The sequence below is a fragment of the Suncus etruscus genome, chromosome 1, assembly GCF_024139225.1.
Source record: "Suncus etruscus isolate mSunEtr1 chromosome 1, mSunEtr1.pri.cur, whole genome shotgun sequence".
Lineage (NCBI taxonomy): Eukaryota > Metazoa > Chordata > Mammalia > Eulipotyphla > Soricidae > Suncus > Suncus etruscus.
In genome coordinates, this window is record NC_064848.1 from 173,771,463 (window position 1) to 173,785,420 (window position 13,958).

A 13,958-nucleotide genomic window follows, 5' to 3' on the forward strand; every position below is an offset into this window, starting at 1 on the left:
TTCTAGGGCCACAGAAATATACTACAGGGACTAAGGAGCTTGCCTCACAACTGGCAGTCCCTGGTTCAAATGCCTGACACCATATCTGGTACCCTGAACAGTACCAGGAGTCACTCCTGAGCAGAGCCAGGAATAGTCCATGAGCAATGTTGTGTGTGGCAAGATCCTCCTGCCAAATAAAGTATTACAAATTCTAGATCAAATTAGTCTTATGTTCAGTATATGTAAATCTGAATATATTTTCCTCAAAATCCAAACATGTTAAAAAGCATACTTTATTATTTGGTGCCAAAAATCAAAAAACTAAGCCTACAAATATTCTTACAAATATGATTAAATATATAACTGATTATTGGTATCACATATATTATGAACTAGAAATGAAATAATGTACTAGTAAAGAAGACAGTATAATCAAATATTTTCATATAAACTTACAGTTCATATGGTCCAACTCCCCCATGGTCCATGCTTTCATTTAATTGACCCTGAAAAATGTTTAAAAGTTTTAATGAATAATTTCATAAACATTAATTGAACCAGCTTAAAAATTAGATATACTCGAATAACAGGCAAATGCAGTGATAAATTAAGGTACAGAAGCAATACTATGGGTATAACACTTAATTTTATATGACAACTAACACCACAGACACCATCAGTGATTTTTCCTTGAGAAATTCTATTTGTTCAAAAATTGCATTGTATGTACTGTGAAACTACAGTTACTACATTATTATAAATTACTATCAAATTATTTCTACAGGTTCTATTCTTACAGATTTCTTTCTCTTTTGTTTTGTTTTTGGCCGACACCCAGAGGTGCTCAGGGCTTACTCCTGGCTCTGAGCTCAGAGATCACTTCTGAAAGGCACAGGGAGTAAATGGGGTGCTAAGGATCAAACCCAGGTCGACTGTATGCAAGGCAAGTGCCCTACCCACTGTACTATCATTCCGGCCCCTATCCTTACAGACTTCTAACTATACCCTGTCAAGATAATGTGGTAATGGGGCCGGAGTGGTGGTACAAGCAGTAAGGCATCTGCCTTGCCGGCGCTAGTCTAGGACAGACCACGGTTCGATCCCCTGGCGTCCCAGATGGTCCCCCAAGACAGGAGCGATTTCTGACTGCATAGCTAGAAGTAACCCCTGAGCATCACCAGGTTTTGCCCAAAAACTAAAAAAAAAAAGATAATGTGGTACTGGCTTAAGATCAAGATCAAACAGGTACGGGGTCAGAGAGATAGTATGGAGGTAAGGTGTTTAACTTGCATGCAGAAGGTCGGTGGTTCAAATCCTGGCATCCCATATGGTCCCCGAGCCTGCCAGGAGAGATTTCTGAGCATAAAGCCAGGCGTAAGCCCTGAGTGCTGTCGGGTGTGACCCAAAAACCAAAAAAAAAAAAAAAGATCAAATCAATGAAATAGAACTGAGTTCAGATTTAAATCCTTATTTATAGTCAAGTAATTTCTTTTTTTTTTTTTAATATGGAACACTTCACGAATTTGCGTGTCATCCTTGCGCAGGAGCCATGCTAATCTTCTCTGTATCGTTCCAATTTTAGTATATGTGCTGCCGAAGCGAGCACAGTCAAGTAATTTCTGACAAGGATGCTAATACAATTCAATGGGATAAAGACAGTCTAGGCCTTTAAGACCTCGATGGCAAACCTATGGCACACGTGCCAACGGTGGCACATGAAGACCTTGCAGCTGGCACACGGGAAGGTCCACAATTAAGATATGCGGCGTGGGGGCCGGGAAGGTGCCTTGCAAGCGCTAGCGTAGGACGGACCGTGGTTCGATTCCCCCGGCGTCCCATATGGTTCCCCCAAGCCAGGGGCGATTTCTGAGCGCATAGCCAGGAGTAACCCCTGAGCGTCAAATGGGTGTGGCCCAAAAACAAACAAACTAAAAAAAGATGCGTGGCGTGGCGGAAGGAGGCAAGTGTGCCGGTGTCTGCTTTGCAGCTCACCTAGCAACAGGGTCGGACTGGCCATTGTGCGGCAGTTTGGGCACTCGGGCTCAAAAAGGTTAGCCATCACTGGTCTAGGGAGTAAGAGTAAGTCAAGAGTGACATCCCAACACCAAATAAATAAATAAAGCCTGCTGAGTGATACTGGTATAACTGGATATCTACATGTAAAAAAAAATACTGCTTTGGACTCCTCTCTAACCAATATATATAAATTAACACAAAAGATGCAACACGGAGATGGAGAGATATTACAGTGGTGAGAGCAATTTCCCTGCATCTAACCAATCCACATTTCATTCCCAGCATCCCATATGGCAGGGGTCTCAAACTCAATTCACCTGCGGGCCGCAGGATGCAAAGTCGGGGTGATCCTTGAGTGCAAAGTCAGTAGTAAGCCTTGAACATTGGGGGGTGTGACCCAAACAACTAAAACAAAACAAAACAAAAAAAGATTCCTCTACGGCAGGGCCACAAGATGTTTTTCGGAGGGCCGCGAGTTTGAGACCCCTGTCTGGTCTCCCAAGCACAACCTTGGACTAATTCCTGAGTGCAGTCAAGAGTAAACCCCTGAGCTTTGCTGTGGACAACAGAGGGCTAGAGAGAGAGTAAAGGTTAAGGCACTTGCCCTGCACAGAGCCTACCCTGGTTGATTCCCAGCACTGCATATGGTCCTACTGGCACCACCAGCTGTGGCCCAGAAACAAAACAACAAAGGACGGAAAACAGACCAAAATTTACGAGCTCCAACTATAAAGCTAAATAATAAAGAAGAAACCCAAGAGGGAATAAATCTTCATGATTTGAGGTAAGCCAAGATTTTTCTTTTTGGGTTATGAGTTTGTGTTTGGGGGCCACAGCCAGCAGTGCTCAGGGATTACTCCTGGAGGTGCTCAGGAGACTATCTGGGGTGCCAAGGATGGAACCTCTATCAATAAGATGAAAAGCAAGTGATAACATTCTCTCTGACCCCAAGCTAAGATTTCTTAAAACATTATCAGCTAGCTAAGAGAGGGAGTTCATAAATTGGAGCTCAAGCTTTGCAAGATGGAGTCCCAGTTTCAATCCTTGCTACTGCAGCACCATCAGGCAAAGCCCCAAAACAAAAAACTAACAAAACAAAAATAAAACCTCACCAAAGGCACAAATTAGTCTTTTGGTTTTTGTTTTTGTTTTGTTTTGTTTGGTTTGGTTTGGTTTGGTTTTTGGGTCACACCCGGCAGCGTTCAGGGGTTACTCCTGGCTCTATGCTCAGAAATCACCCCTGGCAGTCACAGGGGACCATATGGGATGCCGAGATTCGAACTGCCGTCCTTCTGCATGAAAGGCAAACGCCTTACCTCCATGCTATCTCTCCGGCCCCACAAATTAGTCTTTAAATTAATCTTGTTCACCCGTAAATTTTGTGCTTTAAATGACTACCAACAAAGTTAAAAGCAGGGCTGCAGCAGTAGTATCTTCTTGCACACAGCTGACCCAGGTTCAATTCCATATGATTCCCGCCAAACACCACTAGTTGTAATTACTGAATGCAGAGAAGGAATAAGCCCTCATTATCACCAAGTTTAGCCCAAAATCCAAATAAAGAAAAGAATAAAAGATAAAAGAAAATCCAGAAGATAAAACTATAAAATACTTTCGTTCTTTAGGGGCAAAAGAGATAGTACAGTCACTAGATGCTTGCCTGGTTTGCAGATCAAACTTGAGTTCGATCCCTGGAATCACGTATAATCCCCCAAGAACTTCCAGGAGTGATTCCTGAGTGCAGAGGCAAAAGTAATGCCTGAGTTGTTGTGTATGACACCAAAACAAAACATACAAACAAAAAGAACAAGCACAACAATTCCTAAAAGAAATCTAGGAATTGGAGCCAGAGCAATAGCACAGCAGGGATGGTGTTTGCCAGCTGACTGGGTTCGATCCCCAGTATCCTATATGGTCCCCCAGCTTGCCAGAAGTGCTTTCTAGACAGTCAGAAATAACACTGCACACCACTGGGTGTGGCCCAAAAATAAACAAAAAAATCTAGGAATTGAGGGACCAGGGTGATAGTACAGTGGGGAGGGCATTTGACATGGCTGACTCAGGTCTGATCCCTGGCATCACATATGGCCCCCCAAGACCACCAGAAGTAACTCCTAAGCACAGAGCCAGAAGTAACATATGAGCAGTGATGAATATGGCAAAAAAAAAAAATTTTTTTAGGACCTGAGTTCCAATTTGACTCAGCAATTCTACTTCTTGGGATATACTGCAAGGGTCCAAAAATAAATAAATAAATAAATAAATATATTTGAGCCCCTATGTTCCTTACAACATATCCACAACAGCCAAAATCTGGAAACAACCAAAATGTCCATGATAGATGACTGGATAAGGAAATTATGGTACATGTAAAGAATGAAATACTACTTGGCCTTAAGTTATGTCATGAAATCTGCTACTACATGAGAGAACATGGGGATTATCATGCTGAATGAAATTAGTGAGAGAGGGGCTGGAGAGATAGCACAGAGGTAGGGCTTTTGCCTTGCACACAGCTGACCCAGGACTGATGGTGTCTTCCGAGCCTGCCAGGAGTAAATTTTGAGTGCAGAGCCAGGAGTAATCCCTGAGCACCATCAAGTGTAACCCAAAAACCAAAATAAAAGAAAAAGAAATTAGTGAGAGAGGGACCAACACAGTATTACAATATCTCATGCTCAAGATATAAAGCAAAGTAATACTGGAATAACAAATGTCCAAAGGCAGGGGAAACAAAGAACTTAAGAACTGATCTTCAGGGGCCGGGCGGTGGCGCTAAAGGTAAGGTGCCTGCCTTGCCTGCGCTAACCTTGGACGGACCGCGGTTCGATCCCCCGGTGTCCCATATGGTCCCCCAAGCCAGGAGCAACTTCTGAGCACATAGCCAGGAGTAACCCCTGAGCACATAGCCAGGAGTAACCCCTGAGCATTACTGGGTGTGGCCCAAAAACCAAAAAAAAAAAAAAAAAAAAAAAAAAAAGAACTGATCTTCAGCAGGAAGCTTGCCACTTGCTGCAGTTTGGGAGATAAGACAAAGAATGTTCAACCCGGGGGAGGGGAGTTGAAAGTAGAGTGCTATGTTTGATTTTTTTTTTTGAAGGGGTTTTTGGGCCACACCTGGTGGCGCTCAGAAATTGCTCCTGGCAGGCTTGGGGGACCACATGGGATGCTGGGGATTGAAACCTGGTCTATCCTGGGTTGGCAGCATGCAAGGCAAACACCCTACCACTGTGCTATGGCTCCAGCCCTAAGTGCTATTCTTGAAACCCTATCAGCAACAGTACTTTGTAAACCACAGTAACAAAAATGATAATAAGAGCCTCTCATATAGGCTGATAGGTAGGTGAGAGGCAAATGAGAGGAGGGGTAGTAGAAGAGGGGTCAAAGCAATAGTACTATGGGTAGTAGGGATTTGCCTTGCAAGAGTTTGACCAGGTTTGATCCCAACATCCCTTAAGGTCGGAAGAGCATGCCAGGAGTAACTTCTGAGTGCAGAGCCAGGAGTAACCCCTGAGAGCTGCTGGATATAGCTCAGAAACAAACAAAAATGAAAGGAAAAGGTGAAGAGATTAGTTTTGAAACACTGTATGCCTGAAACCCAATCATGAGTAACTGTAATTCAGTAACTAATTAAAAACAAAGTGGTTTTTTTTTTTTTTGGAGGTGGAGTTTGGGTCACATCAGGGTACACTAGGATTATTCCTGGCTGTGCTCAGAAATCGCTCCTGGCAGCCTTGGGGAACCATATGGGATCCTGGGAATCAAACCCGGGTCCATCCTGGGTTGGCTGCATGCAAGGCAAACACCCTACCACTGTGCTAACTATCCGGCCCCCAAAGTATGTTTATTTTTTAAACATAAAACCTGCAGTAGTGTTCAAGTCCTAGAGTACATGCCAAGCATGTATGAGGCACTACGTATTGCAGGCCTTCTGAACACCATCTGGTGTGGCCCTTACGGCCCACAAGCACCACTGGTCAGCACCATGCCATCACTACTAAAGTGTCCCCATACCTATGGGCACCACCCCTAGTAAAAATAGAAATATACACACATATAGATTCAAACCCTCCACCCACCCAACCTACCCTCAAGTAATATAGTCTGGTTATGAGCAGAAACACCATGAGTGGAATTGCCCATAAGCCCTGTATAACACCAAAGCATTACAACTAGAATATGTCTGACGTCACAACTAGTCAGTCACACAAGAGTGTGACAGCCAGTGAGTTCCCGGTGTGGGTTATTCTGGGTCATCACAACAATGAAAGAGTATGGGGATAAAACCTATTGTACTCTTAAACAATAAACACTTAATGTGCATGCCTCCCCTGTCCCAACACTAGACTTTTGTCATAACTGGTTCCTGGTGTTGAAAGGCAGGATGAGGTCTAACACAGGGATGTGTGTTTACTATTAAACTAAAGCCAATTGATAGGCAATTTTTTTTGTTTTGTTTTTTGGGCCACACCCATTTGATGCTCAGGGGTTACTCCTGGCTAAGGGCTCAGAAATTGCCCCTGGCTTGGGGGGACCATATGGGACGCCAGGGGATCGAACAGCGGTCCTTCCTTAACTAGCGCTTGCAAGGCAGACACCTCGCCGGCCCCATAGGCAATTTTTTTTTAAATTTTGGAACCACACCTGGCAATGCTCAAGGAATTACTCTTGGCTCTATACTCAGTTATCACCCCTAGTGGTGCTCAGAGGACTATATGAGATGTCAAGGAATAAACGCAAGTCAGTCACATCCCAGGAAAGCACTTTACCTGCTGTACCATTGCTCTAGTCCCCTGATAGGTAAAAATCTTAGGTTTATTTTGTGTAAGAGAAGTATGGTTATAGTCAAAGAGGGGTGAGTGCATGTGCACATGTGTGTAAGTTTGTATGCACGGGCGTGTGTCTGTCTGTCTGTCTGGTTCTTCCTATAATCATCTCTGATCGAGTTAAAAACAAAAGACTAACTTCTCTCCGTTGTGATAAAAAGTAGTATTATGTAATTGTTTTTCTTTAATATAAGTTTAACTTAATTCCAAATTAAAGAGCTCAGAGTAGTTAACACTAAACTATAACTTCTAAGCCACCTAGAAATATGTGCCCTGTGGCTGATATTTACTTCCCCAAACCAGCCAGGCCTGTAATACTTACCACCTGCATCTGCACTTATAACTGCCTACTATTACCCGCTAGAACAGAAACGGTTTTTACATGCTAGTTGATACTACTTTTAGAAAGTTCTACACAGAAGCATCAAACTAACATATAATACATATTAAAAGTTCTTTCCCCTAAAATTCTCTTCAGTTTCTTTTCTCCAGTTGCCTTAATCTTTTTTTTGTTTTTGGTTTTTTTTGGGTCACATCCGGCGGCATTCAGGGGTTACTCCTGGCTTTGCGCTCAGAAGTCGCTCCTAGCAGGCTTGGGGAACTATATAGGATGCTGGGATTCGAACCAGGGTCCATCCTGTGTTGGCCGTGTGCTAGACAAACGCCTTACCACTGTGTTATCACTCTGGCCCCATCCTGTTGCCTTAATCTTAATGATCCACCCAATGTTTTGTGTGTATATGCCAACACAATAACCCACAAAGGAGAATAGGAATAAAGTTCATTTAGTTTACTATTCAAGATACAATGTTAAGGACAGAGCGCTCAAAGGCTGAGCACATGGGAGAGGCCCAGATTCAACACTCAGCACTGCATGGAGCTAACACTGGACCAGGAGCAGCAGCTCCTGAGCACTGCTGGATATAGTTGCAACACCAAAATATTAAAAAAGAAAAAAATATATAATAAAAAATATACTGTAAGGTGCTTGCCTTGCACAAAGCTAACTCAAATTTGATATGGTCTCCCAAGACCCCAAGAAATGATCCCTACACAGAGCTAGGAGCAAGTCCTGAGCACGACTGGGTGTGGCTCCAAAACAAAAATGAATAAGTAAGATTCAGTAATTGTAATTTAGATACGTTTAAAAAAGGGGTAAACCTTGCCAAAATCTTAAGACTATTAAAAATGCTTTAACAATGCTTTATGAGGGGCCGGAGAGATAGCACAGTGGTGTTTGCCTTGCAAGCAGCCGACCCAGGACCTAAGTTGGTTGGTTTGAATCCCGGTGTCCCATATGGTCCCCCGTGCCTGCCAGGAGCTATTTCTGAGCAGCCAGCCAGGAATAAGCCCTGAGCACTGCCAGGTGTGGCCCAAAAACCAAATAAATAAATAAATAAATAAATAAATAAATAAATAAATAAATAAAGCTTTATGGTAATGTATTACTATGCAAAATAAGTAATGATAATATTTTCCTATAATTTTTATAACCATGAATACTGCAATATACCACTTTATCAAAGCAATACCATTTTATCCCTATTGCTAAGTGAAAATAAAAAATCTGAAACTCATAGTCTGATTATTTCTTTTTTTTTCTCTTATGATTTCCTTTTTAATATATAATTGTTATATATATATATATATATTTTTTTTTTTTTTTTGGTTTTTGGGTCACACCCGGCGATGCTCAGGGGTTACTCCTGGCTGTCTGCTCAGAAATAGCTCCTGGCAGGCACGGGGGACCATATGGGACACCGGGATTCGAACCAACCACCTTTGGTCCTGGATTGGCTGCTTGCAAGGCAAACACCGCTGTGCTATCTCTCCGGGCCCAATTTTTTATAATTTTTTTATTTTGAATTATGAGAACAAAAGATGCAAAGAAGGAGGATAAGGTAAAGTTACAGTGGAAGGACAATCACCCATAACATAATTCTCAGAAGAAGTCCCCTTGCTGATATCTTAACTTTGAACTTTCACCAAAGAAAGTCAAGATAAATAAAACAGAATCCATGTGCAATTACTTTGTCCCTCAAGTTCCCAGATTGTAGCACATTATAATATTTCTTAACAGCACACAAGGCAATCTAAAGCCATCAAACTTACGTAACTCCTTAAACATTAGAGGCATAGAATTTTTTACATTTCCATGTACATGCATATTAGCTTAAGTTAACCTCAAATTTTAAGTGGGTGCGTTTTAAGGATTAGAGTCAAAGGAGCACAGTAAAAACGGTGTTAGAGTGGCAATTGTTGTTTGCATAGGCCCACCAAAATATGAGAGGCATGGAAAGGAATAATAGTCTAATTATTTCGAGTTTTAATTTAGTAGTAAAAATATTTTTTAATTTAGTAAACTAAAATTTGATGGAAAGTTTTCTATTATCCCTTCAACTTTATGTCACTAGAAAAGCAGAGGTTCCTAACATTCTCATAGTCCAATGAAAACCTCCACAGAAAAACTCTTCTTTAGCTACAATTCACCAATCTACGCCAACTGAAATGACAAAACAGATATATACTGCACCATCCCCCAATCTTTCTTCCCATAGGTTCTAACATTGTCCTCTGAAGGCACTCAATCAGGATGTTTATAAGACAATAGCAGGGAATAGCAGGGATTCAGGGATTGGAGAGATAATACAGAATAGGGCAGTTGCTTTGCACACAGTTGACTTGGGTTCAATCCCCAGCTTCCCATATGGTCTCCAGAGCACCACCATATAGTCCCTTTGACCTATGTCACCAGCCCAGGACCAGTTAGTTATACATGGGGGAGAGGGAAATAAGTGTGTTTGGGTGGGAAAATAAGGCTCAAAAAGTTGTACTGCATGTTCTGCATTCAGGAGCCTTGGATTCAATTCCCAACACTTTCTTTTTTTTTTTTTTTTGGTTTGGTTTTTGGGCCACACCCGGCGGTGCTCAGGGGTTACTCCTGGCTGTTGGGGGACCATATGGGACACCGGAATTCGAACCAACCACCTTAGGTCCTGGATCGGCTGCTTGCAAAGCAAACGTCGCTGTGCTATCTCTCCGGGCCTACCAACACTTTCAACAATTCCCAACAATTCAAGCACTGGCAGGAATGACTCCCAGGAAGAGAATCAGGAGTAGCCTCCAAACACCAGCAAATATAACACCCCCTAAAAATAATAAGAAAATAAAACAGCAACAAAAAAGGCAGTACATTCTAAAACTGCAGTATCCATTGTAAAGTATACTACTTATTATGAAGACACTAGATATGAGATAAGGGTAAACTTGAATGATTGGTTCCTTGGCAAGGAGTAACACTGACAAGCTAAATTTTCTGTGAATCTGCTAACTGCTTAATATGCCAGGTTTTTTTTTTTTTTTTTTTTTTTTTTTTTTTTTGTGGTTTTTGGATCACACCCTGCAATGCTCAGGGGTTTTTCCTGGCTCAGAAATTGCTCCTGGCAGGCACGGGGGACCATATGGGACGCTGGGATTCAAACCGATGACCTTCTGCATGAAAGGTAAACGCCGGGCCCGGAGAGATAGCACAGCGGCGTTTGCCTTGCAAGCAGCTGATCCAGGACCTAAGGTGGTTGGTTCGAATCCCGGTGTCCCATATGGTCCCCCATGCCTGCCAGGAGCTATTTCTGAGCAGACAGCCAGGAGTAATCCCTGAGCAACTCCAGTTGTGGGCCAAAAATAAAAAAAAAAAAAAAAAAAAAAAAAAAAAAGGAAAAAAAACAAGAAAGGTAAACCGCCTTACCTCCATGCTATCTCTCTGGCCCCTATGCCAGGGTATTTTAAGAATACTTTCAATACTTTATCTCACAAAATTCTCACTTTACAGAGAAGAAAAAAGTGTAAGAGAGAGATTAAGCAATTTATTCTAGGTCACAAACATAGTGAGTATGGCTAAAGGGATTTAAATTCACTTTTGTTAGTTTTGGGGTCATGCCCTGTGCTTCTCAGGGCTCACTCCTAGTGGGACTTGGGAAACCAAATAGGGTGCCGGAGACTGAACCCACATTCACTGTGTGCAAGGCAAAAGCCCTGCCGGTTGTACTATTGCTCTTGCTCCTAAATTCACTTTTGACATACCATAAAGGTACATTATGAACAATGTGCACTAGCAAGTGCTATGATGAAGCTGTGTAATGAAGCCTGCCGATTTGAGTCAGAGGACACTCCAACTATCAACGGAGTTTCCTTTATATAAAAAGAAAGCCAAGGTTAGAAGATAGCTCAAAGAGATGGAGGATATGCTTTTGTATATGGGAGAATAGATTTGGCTCCCAGCATCATATAGTCTCCTAGACACTATTGGGAATGACCCCTAAGCACCTCATAGGAAATAGACCACACACACTGTCAAGTATGGCCCAAAAAAACAAAAAAAGGAAAAAATGAAGAAGTGAGATTACTTTGATATGCATAAAGGTTTTTGAAAAATTTGTGGGGCAAGAGCAGTAGTACAGCAGGTAGGGCTCTTGCCTAGCATGTGGCTGACCTGGATTGGCTCTCCAGAATCCTATACAGTCTCCAAGCATGGCCAGGACGGAGATGTACACAATGTAAGTACCTTACTTGCTATACTTTCACTCCAACTCTTAAATTTTATTTTTGAAAAACCTAGATATCACTAAAATTTCCTGTGGATGGCCACTCAATTACTCTCCAAGAGTCCACCTGGAAACACCTCTTTGAATAACACACTCAAAAAATTTTGGGGGGAGGGGGCTGGAGCAATAGCACAGTGGTAAGGCGTTTGCCTTGCACACGGCCAAAACAGGACGAACCATGATTCAAATCCTGCATCCCATATGGTCCCCCGAGCCTGTCAGGAGAGACCTCTGAGCACAGAGCCAGGAATAACCCATGGGGGGGCCAGAATGATGGTACAGCAAGTAGAGTGCTCATCTTGCAGAAGGACAACCTGGATCAGATCCCTGGTAATACTTATGGTTCCCTGAGCTTGCCAGGAATGATCCCTCCAGGAGTAAGCACCGAGAACCTCTGGATATGGCACAAAAATAAAAACAAAAATTATTTTTAAATTTCTTCAATTTAGGCTAGAGAGATAGCACAGCAGTAGAGTGTTTGCTTTGCATGCAGCCGACCCGGGAGGGACCCGGTTTGATTTCCGGCATCCCATATGGTCGCCAGCCTGATTTCTGAGTGCAGAAACCCCTGAGCATCAGTGGGTGTGGCCTAAAACACAATCAATTAATCAATAAATAAAGGGGCCAGAGAGATAGCATGGAGGTAAAGCGTTTGTCTTGCATGCAGAAGGTCAGTAGTTCGAATCCCGGCATCCCATATGGTCCCCCGAGCTTGCCAGGAGTGATTTCTGAGTGTAGAGTCAGGAGTAACCCCTGAGCGCTGCCGGGTGTGACCCAAAAACCAAAATAAATAAATTAAAAATTTTTTAAAAATTCTTCAACTCCAAAAGCATAAGTAAAATATTTTCTTGGGCCTACTCTTCAAACTCCTCTACAATGACCTTAGCTCCTTCCCCAAGTTTCCTCTCCCGAAAACTGTAATCATATTTCTTTCACTCTTTTTATTTTTTTTTTTGGTTTTGGGGTCACTCCTGGTGACACTCAGGGGTTACCCCTGGCTATGCGCTCAGAAATCGCTCCTGTTTGGGGGGGACCATATGGGACACTAGGATCAAACCGAGGTCCATGCTGGGTCAGCAGCATGCAAGGCAAATGCCATACTGCTGCACTATTGCTCCAGCCCCTTTCTTTCTTATATTCACCAATTTATTTGGTCTCTTCATACCTTCTCAAATCTTATTTGCTTGTACCTAGCAAAACTAATGTCTAGGAATAGGCCAAAATAGTCCCATCCAGGAGCCGGAGCAATAGCTCAGCAATAGTGCGTTTGTTTGCCTTGCACGCAGATGAACCAGGACTGATCTGGGTTTAAGCCCCAGCATCCCATATGGTCCCCTGAGCCTGCCAGGAGCGATTTCTGAGCACAGAGCCAGGAGTAACCCCTGAGCGCTGCAGAGTATGGCCCAAATACCGGAAAAAATAATAGTTCCATCAAGATTCCAACACATAATATGGTTTTTTGGTTTTTTTTTTTTGGGTTGTTTTTTTTTTTGGTTTTTGGTTTTTGGGCCACACCCGGCATTGCTCAGGGGTTACTCCTGGCTGTCTGCTCAGAAATAGCTCCTGGCAGGCACGGGGGACCATATGGGACACTGGGATTCGAACCAACCACCTTAGGTCCTGGATCGGCTGCTTGCAAGGCAAACGCCGCTGTGCTATCTCTCCGGGCCCATAATATGGTATTTTAAGGCATAATACAGTATCTTAATACAGTATTTTATTCCTTTAATCTGATCTCCTTTAATTCGATAAATTCAGAACCTGTAAATTCTTACTACTAAAGATTGCCTTCCTATGTAGTTTTCTATTCTGCATTTTCCAAAGTCACTATTATATAGAGACAATATAACTGATAAAGTATGGTGTATATGTAGTGAAAGAAGTTTTAAAATGTAATATATTTAAGACACTATCTGTATTTTTGGACCCAAATACATAAGGTACATGATCTCAATACCCACCCTCCAAACTGTGACCTACTTCACTGCTAAAAAAAAAAAAAAAAAAAAACAGGGGCCGGTGAAGTGGCGCTAGAGGTCTGCCTTGCAAGCGCTAGCCAAGGAAGGACCGCGTTGGTGGTTATGGTCCCCCCCAAGCCTGGGGCAATTACTGAGCGCTTAGCAAGGAGAATTAAAAGGGTGTGGCCCAAAAAACAAAAACAAACAAACAAACAAAAAACAGTATCGAGCCAGAGAGATAGTACAGCGGATAAGATGCTTGCCTTCCACGCAACCTACTGAGTTCGCAACCTATTGAGTTCGGATCAATCCCTGGCATCTCTATCATCCCCCTGAGCACTATCAGGAGTGATTCCTGAGTGCAGAGCCAGGAGTAATTCCTGAGCATTGCCGGATATGGACCCCCCCCTTCCCCCAAAAGAATAAACAGTATTATTTTTAGCCTACTTAAGTTTCTTGGGGCCGGAGAGATAGCATGGATAAAAGGAGTTTGCCTTGCATGCAAGAGTGGTGGTTTGAATCCGGGCATCCCATATGGTCCCCTGAGCCTGCCAGGAGCCATTTCTGAGCATAGA

The 13,958-nt window shown here is 42.7% G+C and overlaps 1 protein-coding gene and 1 non-coding gene across 2 annotated transcripts in view; both read right to left on the reverse strand.

The window, feature by feature from the left end:
- Positions 1 to 13,958, reverse strand: part of RPS6KB1 (ribosomal protein S6 kinase B1) — a 49,130-nt gene that overhangs the window by 33,596 nt on the left and 1,576 nt on the right. Inside the window, exon 2 of the mRNA XM_049771776.1 lies at positions 439 to 488. Coding sequence (XP_049627733.1) covers positions 439 to 488 — 50 coding nt within the window. The remainder of the gene's footprint in view (positions 1 to 438; positions 489 to 13,958) is intronic.
- On the reverse strand, positions 1,482 to 1,588 carry LOC126025089 (U6 spliceosomal RNA). Its single transcript, XR_007501140.1, has one exon. It is a non-coding gene; the product is annotated as a U6 spliceosomal RNA (small nuclear RNA).